This window comes from Arvicanthis niloticus, chromosome 7 (assembly GCF_011762505.2).
Source record: "Arvicanthis niloticus isolate mArvNil1 chromosome 7, mArvNil1.pat.X, whole genome shotgun sequence".
Lineage (NCBI taxonomy): Eukaryota > Metazoa > Chordata > Mammalia > Rodentia > Muridae > Arvicanthis > Arvicanthis niloticus.
Genome location: NC_047664.1, coordinates 55,212,827 through 55,238,309, shown reverse-complemented (window position 1 = coordinate 55,238,309; position 25,483 = coordinate 55,212,827). Strand labels below are relative to the sequence as shown.

At 47.7% G+C, this 25,483-nt stretch overlaps 2 protein-coding genes across 4 annotated transcripts in view; one reads left to right on the top strand and one right to left on the bottom strand.

The window, feature by feature from the left end:
- Nucleotides 1-12,143, top strand: part of Ccdc149 (coiled-coil domain containing 149) — a 93,699-nt gene extending 81,556 nt beyond the window's left edge. For all 3 annotated transcript variants that reach the window (XM_034509412.2, XM_034509414.2, XM_076938496.1), the window contains 2 exons: nucleotides 3,767-3,883; nucleotides 11,511-12,143. In XM_034509412.2, coding sequence (XP_034365303.1) covers nucleotides 3,767-3,883; nucleotides 11,511-11,941 — 548 coding nt within the window. In that variant the 3' untranslated portion in view covers nucleotides 11,942-12,143. The remainder of the gene's footprint in view (nucleotides 1-3,766; nucleotides 3,884-11,510) is intronic.
- A 6,571-nt stretch (nucleotides 12,144-18,714) lies between these two features.
- On the bottom strand, nucleotides 18,715-24,892 carry Sod3 (superoxide dismutase 3). Its single transcript, XM_034508201.2, has 2 exons — nucleotides 24,761-24,892; nucleotides 18,715-20,288 (listed from the first exon to the last, which is right to left on the bottom strand). Exon 2 carries the CDS (start codon nucleotides 20,270-20,272, stop codon nucleotides 19,538-19,540), a length of 735 nt encoding a protein of 244 aa, XP_034364092.1. The 5' UTR covers nucleotides 20,273-20,288; nucleotides 24,761-24,892; the 3' UTR covers nucleotides 18,715-19,537.
- Between the last annotated feature and the right edge of the window lie 591 nt (nucleotides 24,893-25,483).

The following is a 25,483-nucleotide window of genomic DNA, read 5'->3' as shown; positions in this document are numbered from 1 at the left end:
GGTAGCTATGGATGATCTTGGACTTCTGATCCTTATCCACCTCTGAAGTGCCTCATAAACATTCACTGTCACTTCTTGTTCATCATCAGAGCTGTGGCTTGAACCCAGGGACACATGCTTGCTAGACAGGCATGCTACCAATAGTTACATCTCCCAGCCTCATCACAGAGATCTTGATGGTGTTTGCTACACTTGGGGTCACTATGCAGTCTTGCTGTAGAGTAAACATTTTTGACAAATGGTACAGGCTGGAGCAAGAAGTTGTCTAGATAGCTGAGACCATTCCAAGCTGTTTGCCTTCATAGTGACAAAGCTAGGGGCCTTCTACAAGGAAGACAGATGTTAGGAGATGCAGGCCATGCTCTGTAGCCATGGTTGATCCCTCTACTCCCACCTCCTGGGATACTTCCCTCAGATATTCTCAAATCTCTATCAGTATCGCTGAGGAGTGTTGTCCCAGGTATCTTCACATGGGAGACGTGGGAGATGGCTCTTGGGTAAACTTTGCTGCATAAGCCGAGGACTCCACTTGGAATCTCCAGAGTCCATATAAAGCCAGGCAGGTTAGCATACATCTGTAATCACAGTTCTCCTATGGCCAGACGAGATGGGGAGTTGGAAGACTCCCTGGAGGCTCATGGACCAGATAGCTGGAATACACAGCAAATGCCAAAGCAACCCAGTCTCAAAACAAGGTGGGAGGCAAAGACCAACATCCAAGATTGTCTTCTAACTCCCATGTAAAAGATAGGACACATCTTCTCCCTACCGCCCTCTTTCTCTACCCTCTCTTCACCCTCTCTCTTTGACACATTCTCTCTCTCTCTCTTTCTCTCTCTCTCTTTGTCATGCATGTGCACATGCACACACAGACACACACACACAGAGAGAGAGAGAGAGAGATAGAGATAGAGAGAGAGACTGGGTGGGGGTGGGGCACAGAAACAACAGAAATACCAAAAGCCAGGGAACAATCTGACTAGAAGCAATAGTCTGGCTTTTTAAGATTTTCATTTCATTCTCTCTTCCTCTCCAGGCATCAGCCTGAGAAGAAAAATGTGGGGGTTGAAAGTACTTGGTTCATTTTTAGAGGCAGGAACGAGAGCTTTGGTGCCATATGGAGTCAGCAGAGCTCGCACGCCACTCAAACTCCAGCTCAATGAGAAGCTCATGCACCCTCTCCTTTAAGCGTAAAGACCAGATGAAAGCTTGCACAGCCAGATTATCCAATTAGAGCTCAGTTCAGTGGTCACAGCTGCCTCCAGACCTTCAGAGAGACAGCAGAACCAAGAGCCTTCTAAGAAAGGCTTTGAATTTTTCAAACATGGCAGGAGTGACCAGATCCAGGCATTTTGTTGATATGGGGTACCATCTCCAGGCACATGTTTGGGGGGCTTGTCGTCTCATCCCACTGTGGCTGGCATAGACAAGGGCTGGTTCCTTTGCCTTCCCAGCATGCCCTTGGCTCAAGTTTTTGCTGAAGTCTCTGGCGTTTGTGAGGAGCCACTCACAAGCTTGCTTCCTAGGATGGATGATGTCCTGGGATTTGTGGGATTTCGGAGACATTCTATCCTAAAGAATTCCCATGAGAAGAACCCCCAGGCTACCTTGACCCCTGCCAGTTCCCACTTCTGTCTCTGCTTCTGATTCTTTGGCCACCAGGGCAGAGGGCTGGAGCCTCCCCAGGAGGCTAGCAAGCTGTCAGTCTACCTGCCACAGTCAGATGGGCATGAAGTTCCGTCCTGACCTGGACTTGTGGACAGACTGTGTTGCTGTAGTGGAGATAAGGGAAAGAAATCTTCAGTGAGGCACCTGTTGCCTGATATGGTCCCTGAAACCAGTCACTAAGAACCCCAAGAACCCATGAAGGCATTTCTAGATGGTGTCTTTGTGCTCTAGAAGTGGATGCCATTCTGGGGACGTCCCATGTCACCCTGAACCATATATCCATAGTGTTCTTGGGAAACCTTTCCAGATGGTAGTGGTGAAGTTTCTAGATTTATTCCACCAAAGCAGTGAAAGTGCCTTTCAGAACTTCAGGGTCAGCTCCAGGTAGCCTTTCCTCAGCTGGCCTAGCACACTCGGAAGACAGAGAACCTGAAGGCTATTGAACACTTGCTGTTTGTCCAAGACAGCACCAAGCATGCCAGATACCAGTATCCATTAGACACTCCAGTCAGTGACACAGACCTTACCAGGCATTTAGTAAGTGCCTACTGTGTGGAGAACCTCTAACACAAGTTAATCAACTTAATAAGACCATTTTCTAAAAAGCCGGAGGAACCGAGGAACACAGGGAGGACATGTGCTTTGTTTCATCTGATTCTCCAAAGGAGGTGTAGACATCTGTTTTTACCCTAGTGGCCTTCTGGGCTCTGGTGAATGGGAAAACAAATAAAATCATAGGGCTTCCAAGAAAATTTTACTCTAAGCCAGACTGGAGCCCAAGCTGGACTCATGAGCTGGAGCTTTTATTTAGGTCCAGTGATTTCCACCCAGAAAATCAGAAAGCCTTTCAAGTTGGCAATATACGGTACCTATGGGCTCTCTTGACCTTGTAGGTGGCATTGCTGTTTGTCCATGCGTCTGTTTGTCATTCTCATCTTCAAAGCTGTTCTTCTCTCCCACTCATCTGTGTGGCCTGCTCTGCCCTCCGCAATGGAAGAGCAGTGCGTCTCCCGTACCTTCTCATTCCCTCAAAACCTTCTCCACCCTCTTTGGGGAGTTCCCACTATAGGCAGCAATGTTGTGCTGAGTGTGTGTTCCAAGTGAGAATGTAGCTGGGATAAGGTGGAGGGCTTGATCTCACCTGTCTTGTGAGAGAGCTGCATAGTTGACATGACCAGATGCAAGCTGGACAGTATCAGGTGTGTGGGAGTCCTTGCTGATGATGTCAGTGGGTGACATTTGTGGGATGCTTCCTTAACACCCAAGATCTTCTCCTGACCAGTTCATTTTGTCTTTACAACTACCCCTAATGAGAAAGCTGAGGCTTAGAGGGAAAGTGACATTCTTGCTGTCATCCAGTTAGCGGATGACTCTGTCCAGACCACAGCTAATGCCTCTCTCAAGCTCGCTGCTGCCGCTGCGGCCTCTGCTATTGGCCCACCCAGCTGCTCAGTTCCTCTCAGCCAGAGAAGCTGCCCTTTATTGGAGGTACCTGTGGGCAGCTGTTCTCAAGCAGGAGAAATGAGTCAAGGGGAATGAGCATGGAGTCCTGCTCCATCCTCACACTAGAGAAAGACCTACTGATTACATGGACTGCCCACAGCTGAAGGAATTTCTCAACCAAATAGCTAACTTATTGTATGGGAGTGTCTTAGTTTCATTTCTGATGCCATGATAAAAAAAAAAAAAACAAACAAACAAACAAAAAAAAAAACACTCTGACAAAAGCAACTTGGGAAAGAAAGGGTGTGTTCAACTTACAATTCTAAATTGCAAGGAAGCCAAGATGGCAGGAACTTGAAGCATCAAGTCTTCCCAGTTAAGGACAGAGAGAGACTATGTGCATGCTTTGTGCTCAGCTAATTTTCTTTACTTTTATACAGTCTAAATTGCCTGCCTAGGGAATGGTGCCACCCACAGTGGGCTGGTCTTTCCACCTCAATCAATGTTGATAAAATAATACCTGATCTAGGCAGCCCCTCTTCCCAGGTGATTCTACAGTGTGTCAAGTTGACAATTCAAACTAACTGTTACAGGTTGTAATGTTACCCAGTTAAACTAGTGACATGACAAGCCAAACTTCTCATCTTCTTCACAGGGGGCAAGGACACCATACTGCTCAGTGACCAGACTCTCCCCACCATGCAGAGGTCAAAGTCTCCACTGCTGAAGTTTGTGGAACAGCCCACTGAGAACAAGGAGGGCGCCAGGGATGGTAAGTGTATCTCAGGTTTGTTGCCTCTTCCTGGTTTGTAATCTCTACAGAGCACATGTCAGTGCCAGCAGGACCTCTTCCTACAGCTCCTCTGGGTCTCTATGACAACATCCTTACACACATGCACACACACAAATGCACACGTGCATACACGCATACTTTTCTATCTGCTGCTATGCTCTCCTAATTCTCAGGGCCTGAACTTTCCCAGCTGTCTGTGGGGTTTTTCATATGACATCACCATCAACAGTTCTCCATCTCTTCCCGCTTCCTTATTTCACCTTCTTGGTTACTTAGACTTGAAACCTTGTAGTCCTCAACTTCTGCCAGTATCTCTTCCCCATCCATATCTGGCCTGTAACCAAAGTGTTTCTCTGAAGTTTCTCGGATCTCCCATTTGTAGCTCAGTCTGGTTGTGTCATTGGAAACTCCACTCCTGGATTCCCCACTTTCAACCCATCCTTGCTCTGTTTCCATTTTCATCCTTCAGCTCTACGCTCAATCCATGGAAATTCCTCACCATCCCATTTCACCCTGCTCAGAGTTTTCAAGTTACACTTCGTGTCTTAGAATCTCAGCTCGTCAGACTGATCTAGTCCGCCCTCCTCCTCTGATGGTTGGATAACATTTTAGCAAGGTGGACTGACCAACTCTATCATTTATCTCATACTGCGAAATGAGCCAACTCACAGCTTTGGGCTTGGAGCATCAGCGGGAAGATGTAGGACTCATCTGGATGTACAGTGGTTTTGCCCAGCAGAGCTGGGGTCAGCAAGGTTCACCCAGTCTCTCCTAACTGTTCAGATCACTCAGCACAGTGCCAGAACAGTAAACATAGAAGACATTTCTAGGTTTTTAACAGAAACATTATCATGGAAGAGTTCCTGAATACAGCTCCTTACCCTGATGAATCAACACTGGCCAGAAAAAACTGGGTCTCTGCAGCCTGCAGCATGTGCTGCTTGTAATATTGGCCTCCAGTGTACTATGTAGCCTTGTATTGTGGCTGGTGGTCATGGCATGCTGGCAGCCTATGTCCTCATGGAACGCCAAAGCCTCCCTCTGCTCTGAGTTTGCTGAGCTTCTGGGTAGCCTAGGCCTGCTGCACAGAAATGGGCTCTGGCTCTCTTGAGCTTCACAAGGATAGCATGAGTGATTCAAATGATAGCTTCCAGGGTCCCATCATCAATGTACATTGTTCTTGTCTATCCTGAGCCAGCTCTTGGTGGGAACAAGGATGCGTTTTTTGAGAGGCTGTCAGTGTCCCAGTGGCCTCGTTACTGCTATGGCCTGATTAATTCTAACTGAAAGCTGCCACATGCAGGAGGACAAACAAAGCCTGGACAGACAGCCAACAAAAGATGACAAATGTCCCCTTTGGGCCTATGAGCAGGGGACACATATTTAGGGGACTAACAATCTCAACGCTATTTCTTCTTCATCTTTTAGAGAAAAAAAAAATATTTTTCTTTCCACTCTGTCACGAAGCACTTGCCTCGTCCTTATTGATGTGTGTTTTGTGACTAATAAGTATTAATGATATTAATTCTGTTTGTGACAGCAGCCCAGAATAATTACTATTATTTGCAGTAATAATTTTCCAACTTTGGGCTAATTCATAAGTCTTTTATGGAAATGTTAGTGTTATGAGTCTGTAATTAAAGCAAAAGTAGGGCTTCCCACGGCTGGCTTAAGAGTTAACACCCCAGAATCTTAGCATTCAAAGAGAGTTGGTTCCCAGAGCAAAGGAGCAGAGGTCTTAGTGAAGTCATGATGGCTGTCACATGTTTAAGAATGTTTCTGTGTGCGTATTAATAATTGACTTATGTATGCTGTTTTTGGTGCCTTCTAGATCAGCACATTTAAAAGGGTGGTGGTAAACCTTGCTGTACCCATAATTCCCATTTCCTAGCCTGTATTGTTTTAGTCCCAAGACATGCTATCCAGCCACTCTCAGGAAAGCAAAGTAAATGAGATCAGACAACAGAACCACAGGCAGTGTCCACCATCCCCTTCAGGAGTCCCCCATCCCCTTCAGGAGTCTACCATCTTTCCTGGTGTCTGTCATCCCTTAGACAGCCGTCATCCCCTTACTGTGGTTGCATTTAACCTATGATGATAACAGTGGAACTATCTTCCTCATCTCCTGAATAAAAGTTTAAAATAAAAATGTTTCCCAGGTAACCTCAAAGGAGGGGGAAGAGAAGGAGGAGAAGGAAGAGGAGGAGGAGAAGGGGTAGGGATGGGGAGGAGATAGTGGTGACAAGATTCACACATCTAGACAGGATTGGAATATCAGAGAAGGAAATAGCACAGGACAAAGCAGCAGCAACCAAAAGGCCCTGGCATAATTCAGCCTGCCTCCCTTAGATGTAAATGAGGGTGGCAAAGGTCTCACCTGAGCCTCAGTAAAAACACACTGCCAATGGTTTAGGGGTGAGTCTGTACTGAGGAAGGTTAATTAATTTTTCAGGGGCACCAGAATATACTATTAACTGTCTCAGGAGAAGTAATTTCATGAGAGTAATTTCCAGAAGGAGTTTATTCATCTCAGACGGGTGAGAAGTGCAGCCGCAGGAAACCCCAGAATTCACTCCTTTTGAATAACGCTCCCCACTCTGCTGGGAACGAGATTGTTCTGAGTCCCGTGTTTCTCAGGCTCCTCTATAACCACTGTGAGACTTTTCATCTGTTAGTATGGAATTGATGCGTTTGCTTCCCTGAGCTGCCTTGGATGTAGCTAAATATTTGTAGGAGTTAGACATCTCCTTTCAGAAAGTGCCATTTTGAGAAGTTTTAGGGTAGTTACCTGAATATACCTTAAAATGAATACTATAAATTTAACTTGCTTTCATAAAGTGATGCATGGTATTTAGGATATATGCTAATAGATTCACTTTTTCATGAATACATGTATAAGCCCATATATTCAAGCACTTAGTAAGATATTTATTGAGTCTCTGCCATAGAACACTGGCAAAGTTAAAAAATTATTCAGGCAAGACTTTGTACTTAAGATAGTTATAAGCAGCAATTTAAGGTTAGAGAGAGAGAGAGAGAGAGAGAGAGAGAGAGAGAGGAAAGGAAGGAGAGAGAGGAAGGCAGGCAGGCAGGCAGGCAGGCAGGCAAGTTCCAGGAGGTCTGTGGGAAGCCTGTCACTAGGAATAGGGCTTTTGGGCAGATTTAATCTTCATGGAGGAGGTGGGGGCTGGGCTGCCCCTCAAAGGCTCCCTTTGGAATGGATGAAGGAAAGAGTCCTCCAGGGAGAAGGGAAATCAACAGAGGCCCCTGACTAATGTAGCTGGATAGAGGGATGGAAGGCAGGGGTCTGGGATGTAGGATACAAGGGAAAACGGGTGTTGAGGCATAAACATCGTGAATGCGAGGTTACAAGCTTGAGCTCTGTTCCCTAGAATCTGCAGCCTTTGAAGGCTCTCCACTTGAAGAAAGACAGGGTGAGATGTGTGCTTTAAGGTCACAGTGTTTCCCGCACTACAGTGGGAGCCCCCATCACCTAAGACCTTATGAAAGTGCACATTCTGAGACTGACGGATGAGGGGTGGGGCCTGAGACTCTGCTGCTCAAAGCAAGTCCACAGACCCGATCAGAATGGCAACACTGTAGAGAAGCCCCTGGCTTGGCTTGGAGCGTGACCCCACTGGGGACTGCACACACTGTTATCGTGGCTGAACAAATCACAACAGTTTTTCTTATTTATTTATTTATTTATTTATTTATTTATTTATTTATTATCTATTAGTTCAAGGATTGCTTGTATCATATATGTATCATATCATGTATTTCACTGTGCCAGGGTCATTTTTCAGGATATGACTTATGGGCAACAGTGATACACGGTATCCATAACTGAATACAGGCTTGAAAATGAGAGAAAAAAAAATTGGTCAAGAGTCTGCCCCTGGGGTTCTTCTGTGGTTATCCTAAAGGCTGAGGAAAATGACAAAGCTCCTTTTAAATGTGGGAAAAAAATGAAATTTGTATCAGAAAATCTAGATACTAAAGGGAAGACTTGCCCTTCCCAGGCAAAGCCTGTCGAGTCCTTCCAGTGGCTCCAGTGTGTTTACCACCCACAGTGTCCACACTGTGTTACCCACAGGGAGCAGGCACTAGGTCATCAAATGAAATGAGGAGGGGGATGTGTACCTAGAAATCTTAACAGTGTTCTCTCCAATGGAACTGTTTAATCACCGTCTCCCTCGAAGAAAGCACCTTACAGGCAGGATTCATCTATGGGTCTTGAGGTAAGAAGATGATCCTAGATTATACGGTTTGGTCCTAAATGGATCATCTAACAAGATGGAGGCAAGGGAGGGCGTGGCCCCTGTAGATAAGCCAAGGCGATATGGTTATAGTGATGGGCACTGGAAGAATCCTGCACCAAGCCAAGAAGCCACCAACACCTGGCAGAAGGGAGGAATGGATTGTGTCCTTGAGTCACCTGGTGACTGTGTTCCTGTTCTGCCCACAGAGACCTACTTAGAACTGGGCTCCAGAGCTATAAGAAAATAGATGTGTGTGTGTGTGTGTGTGTGTTTGTGTGTGTGCTAAGTTGGTGGTCATCTGTTACAAGCCAGAAATCATCAATTTGTGTGAGCCCAGAAGTCGACTGGAAACAAGAAAACTGCTGTTGCAGAAACCATAGACAGAGCCAGCAAGGGAGGAGGCTGTGGCTGCTGGAAACACATAGCCCAGAGCAGACAGAGGGACTGAGCGGAGAATGTGGATCTGACGCTACAGACCTCACAAGGGAGGGGTTGGAGACAGACCCATGTCATTAATCAAAATTAAGACAGGGAAGTGGTGGAACAATTACAAAGTGGGGCCTAGAGCAAGGTCATCAGGTACTTGCGCACACTCTGGAAGAGGCTAGTGGGACCCCATCCTCCTCTGTTTTTCTTTTCCATCCCTGTCCCAGGTGGACTTGTTCAGTTTACCTTGTGCTTCAGGCATAACATGCTGCCTGGTACAAAGCAACAGGGAGTGTAGTGGAACCAATTTGAGCTTACCCCCCACTAGCTTACAAATAAATGAGACTTGGACTATGGTTATTTTGTTTGGTTTTAACAATTACTGGAGGGTGGTGGTCAACCCTATCTATTCTTCTAACTGCAGGTCTGGTTACCTCCTCAGTGGTGTACCCCAGATATTTGCTGTTTCTCCTGGCCGTGTGCTCATGGTTCCTCTCCTCTCATGGCAGATTCCCATCCTCCCTCTCACTCTCATTCTTCCTCATCTCTCTCCTCCAACCAGATCACTCCAAACCCACCTCCATCTAATACCTCCAGTAATTGGCCGTAGCCAATTTTATTTAAGTAATAGTTTTAAATCAAGGAACAAGGTTTGCACAACAAAGCTTGTAAACATAAGCCTAGACCTTACAACCCACAGTGATAGACCCAACAAGAGAACTTAGTATGGCTAGCACCCCTAAAACTGTAAGCGGGAATCTAAGAGCTAGGAATGGAGCTCAGTAGTAAAGAGAGTACCTAGCTTGTGCAAAGTCCTAGGTTCAATTCCCGCTAACACCCCCAACACACACACACATACACACACACACACACACACACACACACACACACACACACACACACACTGCCTTTTCTACATTGCCTTTCTCCATGTTTGTTACCATAATGACAGGCCTCCCCAGTTCTATCCACCTGTGTTATATTCTACTCAAAAAAAGAAAAAGAATATAACGTTTTTAAAGTGGTCTTAAATGTTCAGACGGTGTCGGACATGTCAGTTGCGGCTTCTGACCTCATGGATCTAAACTGGACAATAAGATAAAGCATGTCATGTTTGTAGAGCAGCTTCTGGCAAAGAGGGGCATATAGTAAGGCCTAGCTTGTCTGAAGTACTTTAGAGCTGGAAGAAACTGGTTCATGCAGAGACCTAAGGGGTCTTATGTCAGGCCTTGCTTTCTAGAGGAGCTGAACCAAGAAAAGGTCCATATATAAATGATATATAGTGTGGCTTCGCTAAAGGAACTGTAGCCCAACAGCAGACAGGCAAAGGACCAAGGTCTTGGTGCAGAAGGCAAATGCCTCAGCATTCCTGCCCGGCTGGAGCTGAAATGGCTCGGAGTTTCTAGAGAGTTGCTGGTATTGATTCTACTTGTGAAAGCCAATGAAGCTGGTGTCTGACATCAGCTGATACCAGCAGCCCTTCCACCATGCTGCCTTCTTGTGCCTATTTTCTTATTTGGACTGCCAGCTGAAAGGTGCCTCTACATCCTGGCCAGGTCTTTCCTTACATACAGATCACGTTCCCACATACCAATACTCTCTGAAAAGGCCCCAGAATCACACAGGTATATTTCGAAAGTCCTGGATATCTCTTGAGCCAGACGAGTTGACTACAAACCTATCATAGGTATGTTGGTTGGCTGGAAGGATTTATGTATGTATCCTTGTTTCCATCCGTGTGCAATACAACCTTGGAAACTGAGGCTGCAGGTTATTAGGAGTGGACCAGTAGGACCTTGCAAAGAAAGTGAACAGTGTCAAAGCTAATCTGGAATCAGCAAGGCTCCCTCCAAAGGTGTGATGTGGGAAAAATGACAGGGACATGTGTCCCACCTCTTGCCAATCTTCCACAGTCTGGAGCCATCAGCCAGCTGTCAGCCCAAAACCTCCCTGTACATGTCCAAAGGCAGGCCTGACTGTAGTGTTGATCTACTGTGGTTCTAGTCTGGAGTACCAGGAAGTATTCCTGGGGCCTTCAGTGTTTGCACCAAGACCTTTGCTCATGCTGAACTCACCCAGATGTGCATTTTCCCTATCCTTCGTCATGGTAGATCCTGAGGTCTCGGAACACACTGTCTTGTGGAAAACAAGTCTAGTATTGAACATGCATATCCTGGTATTAAGAGCTGTTTGTTCTTCCCTGGTCACACAATGCCACTGTTACTTCTTAGGTCAGGGAGGGACATCAGAGTCCTCCCTTTCACTTACCTGAAAAACTGAGGCCAGACAAGCTGTGATCGTAGAGCAAGTGAGTAGGGAAATGGGCACAAGGGGCTAGCTCCCAGGACCCATCCCTTGTCTTCGGACTCCTGCTTCTTGTACCTCTAGAATTTCTGATTGATAGAGAGGTTTAAGACCAAGAGTCTGGTGCCCCGGGAGGGAACTTGAAGCTGTTTGCACATAGCCTCATATCTGAAGCTGGGCAAACATCAGGGATCCCCTCAGAGAGTAAGGTGCTGATGAAGACTGAGAGATGGGATGACAGTAAACCTCCCCAAGCTAGCCTCCTTCTCTGAAGGCAGCCAGAATCTCTGTCCGTCCATAAAGGCCCTCAGCTTCCAAAGGATAACCTTTGTCCTCAAATTTAGTCTTCCGTGGACACAGGAGGCCTATTAGTAATAAGGCATGGGTTTCCAGGAACCTGTGACTTAGTCCTCTTTGGAAAAGATGCTGGCTTGGCGTCTCAACATGGGTCCTTGGATTTCCCCTAGGCTCCAGAGCCCTGCCTGGAAGATGAAAGAGTAATAAGCCATTGATTCTTAAAGACCTTGGGCGGTGGCTAGATAGGAGTTATTAGGAAAGGAAGGTGAGACCAACCTGATGCCTCAGGTTTAATGTTGTCCCTTACCTGTTTTCAGGGGAGATTCAGAAGCAGGAAGGAGATGAAAGCTGTATAGCTGCTGAGGTGCTGACTATGCCTGAGGATGCTGGAAAGCCTTCTGTCAGCTCCCCAGTCCCCCTGAGCAACGTGAACCAGCCCTTGGACTTTCATCATTCTCCGGTACCCCAGACACCTTCAGAAGAAGTAAACATGGTGGGGAGGGAGAGCATTCAATTGGCTGATAGTCAGGAGGCTGCAGACCTGGAGGAGGTCCCAAGGAAGGCTCCCACGGAGAAACAGAGATGTGAGCCAGGGCTGTCCCCATCTAGCCTGGCCTCCCAGGAGGAATACACCACAACTCTCCAGGACCACTTGCCTTCCATGCAGCCAGAGGTCAAAGCATCCAGTGTGGGAGGTGACAGAGGCATCTCAGAGGGTGAAGACACAAGAAGCACTGTGCAAACATGAGGGGGAGAGAGACTGACAGGGTGACACACCGAAGGCACCAGGGACAGCAAGGAAAGGCTGAGGCCTCGGAACGGTTGTCCAAGTCACTTTCTGCTAAACACCTTCCTGTCTGCAAATGAGAAAACGCTCTGATCCTGCTACAAGCTGGGAACACCCAATGGTGCCAGCTCTATCTGATTTATTAAAGCTGGTCTGTGAGTTTCTCGGTGTCACCCCTGTCTGCTGAAGACGTGCTGCTGTGAACATGGCCGGGCGCAGGAATCGTGGTTGCCATATGGCTGCCTTTCCACATCCCTCTTCCTGTCAGCATTTGTTTTATTAGAGAGAAGATGTTTTTCTATTAGCATTTAATGTTGTCCATCAAGATGATGGGACAAGCTAGGAAAGCAAGGGTGTTTTTTCCCTGGGTCTCAGTCTTGGGAATAGCTAGATGGCTGGGAGGAAAGATGTAATTGAATGAAATGTGTTCATGAGGCCATGCCTGCACTTTGTCATCTCAGAGGATCCCCCAGCAATGGGGAGTCTTGGCACCCAGTGTTTCACAGTGGCAGGTGGGAGGGACACGAGCAGGCTGGGAAAATTAGGCTGCAGGTAGGAGAGGTTGTTTGCTGACTGAGTGCAGATCTGAGTGTTCTAGCCTAGGTCTGGAAGTTTCGCTGGTCCGGAGGGATGGGTAAAAAGTGGCTGCCAGGAGTAGGGGACATTTTAGTGGTAATCTGATTTTTTTTGTTATTGTTATTTAAATGACATTAGAAGTACTAGCTGTCTTTATCCAACCCAAGCTACATATAGGATGGTGTGGTTATCTGGGATTTGGGAAAAGCTTAGTGTTATCCCAGTTTCTTATACCACTGAAGAATCCTAAATCATCAACTCCATTGACAGAATTTTGCATATAGGCCCCCAGGGGCCAGAATTGATCTCAGAAACTCCAGCTAGAAAGAGAAGCTCAGAGGCAAAATGTGTTCCTATTCATCCTAAAACTGTCTGTAACCTGGGACTGGGGACAAGGATACACCTTCTGATTAGAGCCTCAATGTCCTGTATATCCTTCTGTATTTCAGTTTGACCCCTGCCCCTGAAGGCCAGCCCTCTAGGGAAGGAGGCCCCAAGGCTGCAAGTTTACATAGGCCAATAGACCTGAAGGTGCCTTTATTGCTGGATAGGGGCCACAGCTGGTTTTCAGGTGCACATGGTCAGTATTGCTACATATGACACCAGAAAGGCTAAGGGAAATCCAGCCAGATGTGACTCTCATCTCTCAGAAGCTCTGGTTTGAACACACATACAACAGGTACACTTCTTGGGGGCTTTTCATCACTTTCAGGTGAGTGGGTTTATAGAAAACTCTAGCACAGTCTAGTAGGGCAAGAAACTGCAGAAGCCCCAGGGTCTGTGCTTTAGGGAGCCAGGATAATAGGGGTTCATAGCTTGAGCTCAATGTATACAGACAGCACAGGAGGCACCTGTGTTATTAGATGGAATGAGCCTTTAAGCTGATGTTGAGATACATATATATATATATATATATATATATATATATATATATATATATATATATGAATGATAACAGCATCCCCACTTGTGCTGTGTCTACCCAACATGGTTCTTCTACTCTGTAGACAATAAAAGTCCAGTCACTACTAATGGTTTCCCTTGGTCTTTTTTAAATAGTTGGCTGTGGCATTCTCTCCTCAACTCTGCCATATAATCTGCATCTATCCTGGTGTTCCTGGCAAAAGCTCATACTCAGAGAAAATTAAACAGGAGGGAAATGTGTGACCAGAACGTCTGAAGTGGAGCATCTTGGAACTAGATCAGGAATTTTCCAGGGATCTTGGTATCCATCTCCCATCTTTGCTTGTTTGGGGTCAGTTGAGTTCCTGGCTGTAACAGCTCCAGAAGTCACCCTATTCTCACATATATTCAAAGGCATGAGGGTGTCTCTCCACACATATGTATAAACATCTTTTAAGAGGTCAAGGGAAAGGAAAAAAGGGTTTCTGTCATACTGTGTCGGTCACAATTTATTATACACCTATGCCTAAATGCCTAGTTAGGAAGTAATATTTTTGTGATGGGTATAGTTTCATTAAGGTATACTCTCTGGGTTATCCCTGGATATCAGGCACTAAAAGAGATACGGGCAAAACACAATCATGTCTTAGGCAGCAGAATGAGCAGTTATGTAGACTTGACTCCTACATATCTTTTCTGTTCTTGCTTAGTGATATAGAATATAGAATGTGTCTGAGCTGGAAAGCAGCTGTTGTTGATTAGGGAAAGGCCACGCCCTCCCCCTTCCTCCTCCCTGATTATGGTCTGTCCTGTTTCCTAGCTTCTTTTTCCTCTCACCCTTGCTTCTCCCATAGGTGTGTCTGTCCTGATAGTTTTCTACCTTAGTTAGTCAGTCGGTTAGTTAGTTTGATGGTTAGTTGGTCAGCAGAATGCAGACAGCAGTCTAGAGAGATAAGACTAAGTCAATAGCCCTCAAAGAGAGCTTGTTTGAAATCTGCGTTCTGCATTTTCTGTGCTGGTGAACACTTAGGCATGAACAGTTCACAGGGCGTTTGTGGAAATGGATTGGTGCTCAAAAAATTGACCTTTCTCACCCTTGTTCTCTCCCTTCCCAAGCCCCTCTGTCACCCTCTTCATCATTCCTCTGAGCTCTACTGGCCAGAAGGTCTCCCATAGAGCCTCCTCCCCACAGCGAACCGGACTCAACTGAATTAGTTTAGTCTCCTGCATGGCTTCCTAATACACTCCCATGCTGTCAAGTTCTAGAGAGGGCTCTAGTGATGGCATTCCATATAGTGGATTTTTACTACATTCTTGCCCTGAGAGAACCTGCACCTGCATCACTATGTACATGACAAGGTCATTTTACATGCTCATTAATATGGTTCTTCCCTACCTGTCACTTTACGATGACAACTTGTTTTTGTCCTTCTTGGTTTTCTACACCCCACCCACCCCCAACACACACACACACACACACACACACACACATCCAGGTGCTTTTCTGCCATCATTGTGTGGCCCTGAGAATGCCTGGGTTCTGCCCTCCTCTTTGGAAATCTCTGCTGGAATATTCTGGAAGATGTGTTTGGAAGCATCCTTCCTGATTCTGAGTATTCCCTCAGGAGGCAGCAGGTAGGCTTTCCAAAAGCTAAAGGGTGGCCATGAGATCACACTTTAATACAGTCCTTTCCCCTAGGTGACTGAACAGAGAGCTGTGTAAGATCAGAGCAGAAGACAGAAGTGCAGGAGAGGCTCTAATTAGAGGGAAAAGCAAGAAAAGTAAGAAAGTTTGGCCTCTCTAGAGTATGCACACTAAAACAAAATGCTGTGACTCAGCATGGCAGCAATTTACACCTCTCACTGAATGACAGTGGTTTCTCCGGCTGTGTAGGGCAAGTCCATACTGGCAAATTTCATTTTGTCGAATCTGTGTGAGCCTGGGATTTTGTGGGGAGGGAACGCAACTGAGTTCAGGACACTCCTTTGATCCTGGGTTGCCTGTTAAGCAGGAGCTGGGTTTAAACTCCAGAATGGAAGTGGGGGGTCTGGCAGGGGTTGTGGGGGAAATGACACAAAAATCCAGGTGTGGTGGCACATACTTGTAATCCCAGTGTACGGAGACAAAATAGACGGGTGGGTCCCTGGAGCCCACTGGGCAACCAGTTTAGTTATTTGGTAAGTTTCAGGCCAATGAGAGACCCTATCTCAAAACAACAAAAATAATGGGCTGTATCTGAGGAGTAATACCTCCAATTGTCCTCTGACATCCATCCACACACTCATTCGTAGAGACTGTACTCGTACAACATTAAATTACCTGAAGTACATTGTACCATTTCTAAAAATGATGATGATGATGACGATGATGACAACTTCTACTCCTCTGCCCATAGTGTACTGGTTCCTTCATCATCATATATCATGCATAACTAGATCTTGTGCCATTGCTACCTCAAATAAAAAGGCCTGGAGGCTGGGGAGATGGTTTAGTGAGTAAAGAGCTGGCTATTCAGGCTGAGGATTGGAGTTCAGATCCCAGCATCTATGTGAAATCTCGGTCCTTGTAGCAGCCTTCCTATAATACAAACCTTTGGGAGTTAGAGATCTAGATTAACCAAAACAGGTAACTCCAAAGTTAGTAAAAGACCTTGCTTCAATATGTAAAATGCAGAGGGGTCAAACAAGTCACCTGCCAACAAACCTGGGTCCCATACATGTACACACACATTCGTGTGCACATGCAGGCACACACTTGTTTGAGAACAAACATGAGATCGTAAAGGAATGAGCCGATGTACACACAAAACACACACACATATGCAAAAGAAGGAGATGAAGGAAGAGAAGGAGGGGGTGGTGGAATAGGAGAAGAAGAAGGAATAGAAGGCAGCCTCTATGGCTCAGTGGATAAAGGTGTTTATTGCATATACCTAGCAACTTGAGTTCAATGCCCAGAACCCCACGTAATGGATTCTACAAGTTCTTCTCTGACCTCCACACATGACCTCCATGGCAACTACATGCCCCTATCCCTGCCCCCATCATTCACATACACAAGATGAAATTTCTTTATAAGTGTTAACTTTCCTGACTGGGGGATTAATAGTCTACATTACCTATGTCACCCTTCCTGTGAACTTCACCAAGGCCAAGCCCAAGCTGGGCGATACTTCCAGCCTATGGTAGCAACTCAGCCCTTGCCACGTGTCATCCGAAATTCTTTGATCCTATGGCAGTAGTGAAAAGTATGGAGAATGGAAAGATTGTATGCATTTTGTCCAAATAGATCTAAACTCGGTTTATTTTCTGCAGGCTTTTAAGTTGGCCAAAGCACTCACTGGTTTGTTCTATTTTCTTAAGTTTTTAGTATTTTTGTGTATGTGCACTAATAAGCCCCACTCAAGAAAAAAAAAATTAAAAACATCCCTGCCATTCTGAGAAACAGCTTATCCTAACATCTAAAGATAGAATCCCTAATTATTGTCTACATTGTGTGTAAGCTATGCGGGATGGAGCATTATTCTTGCTTTACCAGCTGTGGGTAGGTGCAGCCATTACATCAAATGCTTCTAATTTTACAGAAAGAAATCAAAACAAGTGTGGGTTTAAGTCCCAGCGATGAACGCAAACCCTGTGAGTCAAACCGGCAAAATGATTAGCAAGCAGGCCAGGAAGTCAAAACAGCAAATATAAAGAGATCCATAAGCCAGATCTGTACAATGAGGGAAGTAAAAATAGAAGCCAGGGATCAAGTGGAGTCCAGTGGGCGGTCTTGGTGGCACACAAGGGTTTGTACCAAGAGCCAGATGTCTGCCTTATAGCTTCTAAACTTTTTCCTTCTGCCTCTCCCCAACCCCCAAGCTGAAAAGACAGAGTTGTCTCTGAAGGGCTCTGGTTGGTTGCCTGTAGAAATACTTCTTAGAAACCTCGGGTTGAAAGCCAGGTGGTGGTGGTTCATCCCAGCACTCAAGAGGCAGAGGCAGGTGGATCTTTGAGTTTGACGCCAGCCTGGTCTACAGAGCAAGTTACAGCATAGCCAGGGATACACAGAGAAACCCTGTCTCTCTGTGGTAAGCTTTCCTTTGTTGCATTCCCTCTAGTTGCACCTCAGTAACTTACCAGGTGTCCAGAGCCATTGTTAGGGATAGCTCTTTGTCTGACTTTAGCTGTAGCTGTTCTTACACGAACTGAATTTGTTTTAAATATGCCTGTTCCGCTGAGCATCTCTCACAAACAACACCCAATTTAGGCCTCAAAACACCCAGCGAGACGACTATGTTTTACATAGGTTCTGTGGTTTGTTCGGGTCATACAGTTTGGAAGCCTGTGGCAGAGCTGGGGTTCAGTCAGGTCTTCTGTGTGAGGCTATGCCATCAGTGGGCATCCCTTTGCTCTTACAGTGACATGCAATATCCTCCTGTTATTTCCCCAGTGTTTCTCATCTCTGGGCCCTCAGGATACTGGCTAACCCCATGAATGGACAGAATAAATATGGATTGGGTATGCTGGGATGTTCAGGGGCCCACCCACCCAAGAAAAACAGAAGGCAAGTGATGAGAAGCACCTGTGAATCCCAAGCCTGGCTTCCCCATGGTTCTGAGTTGGCCATCGTATGGCAACAAAGGAGAGGACCTGGCTGTCGCTGGACTTCATTACATCTCCATCAAGGGTTCCCAGGTCGGTGGCATCTCATTAGCACAACAGGGATACAGGGACACTCAGTGCAGAGGAAGTGTTTCTGGCTGTGGTTCAGTTTGTCGGACATCCGAGATCTGGGAGAAGCAGAGGCTGCCTCGAATGACCATCTTGGGCAGCCTGTGCTGGGAGGCAGGTACTGTCCCAGGTACTCAGATTGGTCGTGTAAAGGTATAAGAAATGCAGAGACTGTTCTAGAGATATCTGGGGAGCTGCATGCTTGGGTACCTCAACACTTACCTCATTCTCACCAGGCTAGGGACTCCAGCCTGGGACTCACTTCACAGCAGATGGGGATTTTTTTTCCTCTCATCTTTGGGTCCTTTGGCTCCCGGATGTATCCTTTTGTAAAGAAGCCACACACATGCGCATTTAACTGTCCTTGTTAATCCTCAGTCCTCCAAAAGGCATTGCAATTAATGATAGAACCTTCTATCATTAGAGGAGGAGACCTGCAAACTCTCAGGGATATTTTGAGTGAGGAGAAAAAAAAAAAAAAAAAAAAAAAAAAACTAAGCTGCAAAGTCTCCAAAAAGTACACAAGGCCAATGCAGGACTGAATTGCTATGTTTTTAATGAGCAACACAAAGGTTGCCAAATACTCTCGAAGGAGCTGCTCTCCCTGGGGTGCAGGTACCATATGGGAAACAGATGCAAACAGATCCAGGGACCCCGAAGGTGATCAGGAACATGGAAGCCTAGGGGATGGGTGTCAGGGTGGTCCCAGAATACCTAGGAGGAACAAAGGGAAGAAAAAAACGAGGTCTCTAGGGAAGAAAGGAGTCTCAGTGCTAGGGGACAGGAAGAAAACAAAAGGGGGCAGGAGGAAGTGGGGTGGGTGATATTTCAGTACATCCCAAGGGAGTACTCTCAAAGGTGCTAAGTGGGAGGTCCTCAGCGTAGAAGGAGAGTATCTGAGCACATTCGACCTCTAGGGAGAAGGAGGGGGTTCTCTGGGAGCAGACTCAAAGACAGTTTCAAAGGGGATTCTAGGGGCTTGTGGGATTGTCTTGGGACACAAAGGGGCTCAAAGTGAATCTAGAGCTCAAAGGAGTTCTGGATCTGTGGAAGTGCATAGGGCATGAAAGGATTTCTGGGTTACACAAGGTGTCCTGGACACAGAGGAATGGTGTATGAGGCAGGTGGGAACATCTGAGGCACACAGAGGTGTCTGAGGAGGTTCATGGAGGCATCTGGGGCCATATAGAAGTGCCTGGGGTGCATAGAAGCGTGTGGGGCGTGCAGAGGCCACTGAGGTGTCTGGGTGGCCCCCCCCCCCGTCTAGGACGCCCGGAGGCCTCTGGGGTGACTGGAGGCATCTGGAGGCGTGTGGAGGCATCTATGGGCGCAGCAGCTGGGCTCCGCGGCCCTGAGTGATGCTTAAGTGGTCTTGCACTCGCTCTCCCGCCGCCGCTTCTTGCGCTCCTTTGTCTGGCTCTCCCAGGCCGCAGAGCTGCTGGAGCCCACCACGCAGCAGGCGAGCCTGCGACCTGCGTTGCCGTTCTGCAGGCTGGCCTGGTTGCCACCTTTACCCAAATCATCCTCGCCAGCGTGGACCACCACAGCGCGGCCCAAGATCGAGTGTGGTCCGGCCAGCGACGCGGTCAGGCCGGTGCGGTACTTCCAGATGTGGCCGTTGCGCACCGCGAAGTTGCCGAAGTCGCCCGGGTGCTGTGGGTGCGGCACGCCCAGCGGGTTGTAGTGCGGTCCTGTGGACTCGCAGCCCTGGCTCAGGTCCCCGAACTCATGCACGTGGATGGCGCGGTTGGAGGCGTTCTGCTCTGCTGGGAAGCCATCCAGATTGAAGAAGGCCTCAAGTCTGGAGCCGGGCCCCAGCTGCCGGAAAAGGACCGAGCCAGTGATCTGTGGCTGATCGGGTCCCAGTGTGGCTGATGGCTGTACCCTGCAGACTGCGTGCATCTCCCCGCCATCCACCTCCCGTTGTCGTCCTAGTTCCATCCAGATCTCCAGCACTTTGGCATGCGTGTCGCCTATCTTCTCAACCAGGTCAAGCCTGTCTGCTAAGTCAACTCTGGACTCCCCGGGATCTGACGTGGTCCTGGTGACAGAGCCACAGGCCGCCAGTAGCAGGCCGCCGAACAAGAAGGCCAACATGGCTGAGGTTCTGCACCTGTGGAATGTGCCCATACCCGTGAGAGGAAAGCAAGTTGTAGCCATTTGAAATTTCCAATAACAGGGATTTCATTCTCACTTCCCAAACCCAGAGTCCCCAAGGGATTGCCTAGGTCATCTCACTTGGGCGGGTGGTGGGGGTGGGGGGAGGGGAACTGGGGGTGGGGAGGGGACACAACAGGGACAGCAAATGTGTCTCCAGGTACAAGGTTCTGTGTTTACAGAAGTGCCAAAATCCTGCATTCAAAAACTCTTCATATTGAATAGCTGGAAGGAGTCAGGATCTCTCCCTCTCCCTCTCCCTCTCCTCCCTCTCCTCCCTCTCCCTCTCCTCCCCCTCCCTCTCCTCTCTCCCTCTCCTTTCCCTCTTCTCTCTCCCTCTCCCTTTCTCCCCCCCCCCTTCCCCTCCCCCTCCCCCCTCCCCCTCCCCCCTCCCCCTCCCCCTCTCCCTCTCCCTCTCCTCCCGTCCCTCTCCTCTCTCCCTCTCCTCTCTCCCTCTCCTCTCTCCCTCTCCTCTCTCCCTCTCCCTCTCCCCCTCCCCCCTCCCTCTCCTCTCTCCCTCTCCTCTCTCCCTCTCCTCTCTCCCTCTCCTCTCTCCCTCTCCCCCTCCCCCTCCCCCTCCCCCCTCCCCCTCCCCCCTCCCCCCCCCCCCTCCCCCTCCCCCTCCCCCCTCTCCCTCTCCCCCTCCCTCTCCTCCCTCTCCCTCTCCTCCCCCTCTTCTCTCTCCCTCTCCCTTTCTCCCCCCCCTTCCCCTTATACATGTATGAGATGGGGGATCTCACTGCCCTTTTGCTAACTCTTCCCACCTCCCTGCCTGATCTCCCAGGCTCTTCCTTCTGGCAGACATATATGAAACTCACTGTCCCTGCCCTCTTGGATTTTGCCTGTACTGAGTCCTCTTTCTGTAGTGTCAGCATCCTGTTCCCCACCACTCAGCCTACTTGGGGCTTCTGGTAGTAGCAACTGGGTTTTCTTCATGGTTTCTCCCTTGAGTACCTGCAATAGTTTCCTAACTGGTCCTCAGACTGTGTCTGTCTCTGAGTCTCTGTGTTTCTGTCCGTCCCTTTCCGGTGCAGCCCAGCTCCTAGGTCCACACCAGACACAAGGTACATAGTTTTTGAATGAAGAGAACAGTGAAGACAGGCAGGTCCTCAAGGCGTTCTAACACAACTCTCAGGTTGAAATTTGAGCCTTATCCTGGGGACACGGTGGGGGGGGGGGGGGCGGTAGTGTATCGATTTAAACATTATATCTATTCCATAAATGTGTAAAATTACTTACCAATTTCACAAAATTTAAGTTCTAATCTAATATAAGAAAGGACAAGGGCTGGGTTTGGAGACCAAGGAGACTGGAGAAAGAAATGGGTACAGTCTAGGGACAGAGACAGAGAGACTAGTTAGGGGGGCACTGCAGGAGCCAGAGCAGAAACCATGGAAACTATTACTCAGTGGAGTTGACAGAGAAGGGCATGGGTGTGGTGGCAGCGGCAGGAAGGAGAAAAAGAGACACGATTGCCAAATGCCAAGGTGCCCCAAAGAGAAGAATGTGTGGGTGCTTGTGGGTACCAGGCCCAGGAGGAAGTAGGCTAGGATGTGTGCAGTGGTGGGGACATCTGGAAGCTCAGGTCTGGCATTGGGAGAAGCCAGGAGATTGGCTTAGTGTGGAGTATGCATCAGGTTCTCGTGTGTGTGTGTGTGTGTGTGTGTGTGTGTGTGTGTGTGTGTGTGAGAGAGAGAGAGAGAGAGTCGGTGTGTATGTCTGTGTAGGAGCCCAAGGTCAACATCAGACATTTTCCTCAATTGTTTTCCACCCTTGTATTGAGACAGAGTCTCTCACTGAGCCTGAGGCTTGTGATTGTCTAGCTACTAGTCTAGCTAGCCAGAGAGGGATCTCCTATTTCCTCCTCCAAGGCACTGAGATTACAGGTGGACCACCATGCACATCCAGCTTTTTACACAATTTCTAGGGATCCAAACTCCCCATTTTTGGTTTACCCACTGGGCCATCTTTTCAGCCTGGATTCTAGCTTTTTAAACCAAGATGCATAGCCAGCTACCAACCAAGAGACTGTAACTCAGAAGAGCTGAACTAGATTTTGCTTTAAAAAAAAAAAAAAAAAAAAAAGTTTAAATGTCCTGGCGCCCAATCATAGACAACGGAAAGGTACAGAATCCAACCTCAGTTACAACACAGCTTAGTCATTTGATATGTGGGTGATTGATTCCAGGATGCCTCATGGGTTCCAAAATCCATGGATGCCCAAGTCCCTTACATAAGATAGCAAGATGTGCGCACAGAAACAGCTCAGATGGTCCTGTATTCTTTAGAACATGCCTGGATGGCTTACGGCAGTTACCAGGGTAAATGCTGCGTAAATAGTCACTGCAAGCATAAAGGTCTGTATGTATGTTCCGTGCAGATGTAGGGAGGGGTTTTTTGTCTGTCTGAGTTTTGTAATTTCTGTCTGTGGTTGTCTGCAGTGCATAACCCAAGGACATGGAGGGTGACTCTATTGTGACTTCATGGGGCTGCAATCCATAGCCTTGGCTCCTTACCTGTAAAATAAGACCAGTTCTGCTATTGAGGGCCATGACGAGGGTCAAGGCAGATATTTATAAATGAGATACTTTCACATTTTAAAAGCTGCCCTAAGGGATTAATGATGCCTCCAAGGGGCCGGTTGAAGGTCATCTGTGCTTTCAGAGTCCTTCCACAACCCCTGAATAGGTGCCATTTAAAATGAATGGAGTGTGAGTTCTTTCCAAAGCTGTTACAGAAGGACAATTTAGTACGGTGATTATAAGAATGGATTCGGGAACTCACCCCATGAATCTAAAACTTGACTACCACTTACGCTCTGAGGTTATCTGCCATTGCTGTTTCTTTGCTCAGTAGCAATGGTAGCAAGCTGCAAGCTGTAGATGGGGCTGCTTCCTCTCTGAGGCTGGTTCTCATTTGCAAGTAGTTACAGGCATACCTTCCTCTGGGGAGCTGGCCACCAGGCTTCAAAGAGAAAACTGAATTGCCAATACCTGTTGAATTTTTGGGTCATGCACTGTCAAAAAGCCTTTGGCATATGTGAATTTTATACATACATAGGGGTATATATTTGTGTGTGTGCATCTATCTGTGTGTGTGTGTGTGTGTGTGTGTGTGTGTGTGTGTGTGTAGATCACTGATTCAGCTAGATTGATAAACCAGCAAGCCCTCCAGTCTCCATAATTGTACCTGGCTTTTACCTAGCTTCTGGAGATCAAACTCTGGTGTTCCTGCTTGAGTGGCAAACACTTTACTGACTGAGCCATCTCCCCAGTCCTTAGGCTTGAATCCTGGTAAGCACCCTATGAGGTGGGTGCTTATCTGGATACAAGTAGGCAGAGAGCAAGGGCCCAGGAGCGAGAGTCTCCCCCAAGGTTACATATTCACCGAAGAGCTAAAGGCAGGATTTGGAAGTGAGTGATTGTCTCTAGGGCCCAGCTTCAGAACCGCATTGCACAGCGTTCATCTAGAGCTCTCATCCAGAGCAAGTTCTCAGCGAGACACAGTGCACTGCTGCCAGAGAGAAGCTGTTGATGGAACTGTGAGTGAGAACTGTTAGCTTGGGGATTCTGTGAAGGCCCAGGTAGGAGGGGTACCCAGGAAAGGCTTGAGAAGAACAAAGATGTTAGGTCTCAGGGGACATTGAGAAAGTAAAACCTACAGATGTGGCCTAGTGTGGCCTAGTGTGATATGGCCTAGTGTGGCACTGCAGTTAAAGCTTTGGGGAAAGGGTGAGAGGTACAGGAGCGGCCTTATGCATCTGGCCTCAGGCTCTCTTACTGGACAGGGACTCTGACCCTCTCCGGAGGCAGCCTGTCACTCAGGAATGTTCTGTGCTCGTGTGCTTCGCTTCAAGAATTCTCCCTGCAAAGCCTAGAGCAAAATCCAACTGGAGTGTGTCTGTGGGCTTTTGTAGGAATGAACATTTATTAAAAGATATTCTCTTAAAACACAAAACAAAAAAGAGTGTCTTTCCTCACCCTCAGGTAAACCTAGACTCCTTGTTCGTACGTCTCCTTTCCTCAGGTGTTTTCATCCCCATCTCCAGCTTCACAAGGAGCCTTTACCGTAAGCCAGAGCTGACAGGACCCAGGCGACTCTTCAGAGTACCTGCTCATCCTCCATAACTCCAACACCCGAGCCTCTCAGTGTTCAAAGACAGCCTTCAATACATGACATTTATAGCATGAAAGACCTTTTGGACCAGCCACTGCAGGCCCAAAGCAGAAAGCTTTGTCCTACCACCTTCCTTCCCATCTTTCCATGACTCTACTCCCTACTCTAGAAAAGCCAGGCCTGTCACTAATTGGATTTCTCTCCCAAGAACATGACTGAACCTTTCCCAATCAGTGCCGGCTGCCCAACCCAGTTTCTAACTTAAAAAGCACACTCCTAAAAGAATGAAACAAACCTCAGTTTGGCACCCACCTGTCAAGCTTTCCCAAGAGTGCTTTCCCTCTGGTGAAGTGCAGGGCAGCACGGAGCTCAATCGAGGCCTGAGGAAGAGCCTCTGAGTTGCCTCCCCAGAGCTGTCCAGCTGGCTGTTTGTGAGCAGCAGGGAGGCCAGCCCCGGGGAGTGGTCAGCAAAAGCAAAGAAGGTCATTGGACTGGCTGGGAGAAGAGAAGCCAGCCTGGCTTGTCCCTTGTGGTAAAATTGCTGCCTCCTCCTCTTCTTCTTCTTCCTCCTCCTCCTTCTCCTCCTCTTCCTCCCCTTCTCCTCTCCCTCCTTTTCCCTCTCCTCCCCCACTTCTCCTTGTCCCCACCTCCCAGATCCTTTCCCACTGCTAGTTCCCCTTGCCAAGTATGCCTTTCGTGACTTCCCTGGCTTGTGCAGACGCAGTCAGTGACCTTCAGAACGCAGCAGGGGAGCAGAAATGAGAAAGAAAATAGTCTTGTTTGAAGAGGCACAATGGTCTCTTTATTGAAGGGCCTTTTCTTCTCCCCTGACTCTCTCAGCTATTGACTGCTTTTTGCTGGATGTTGGTATGTGTTTAAGACAGACATGGACACTTGGCACCTGAGCGTGATACTCTCTCCAGAAGGGTGCTACCACACAAGGTGTGGGGCAGGCATGGTACTGTACCTTCACAGTCTTGCCGTTTCCTACCCATGTGTTCCTGAAAGCCCTCCCTTTACCTCTCTCTCAGCATC

What these genes read in the sequence shown, in the direction of transcription:
- Sod3 (XM_034508201.2), bottom strand. Translation starts at nt 20,272, where the DNA reads ATGTTGGCCTTCTTGTTCGGCGGCCTGCTACTGGCGGCCTGTGGCTCT.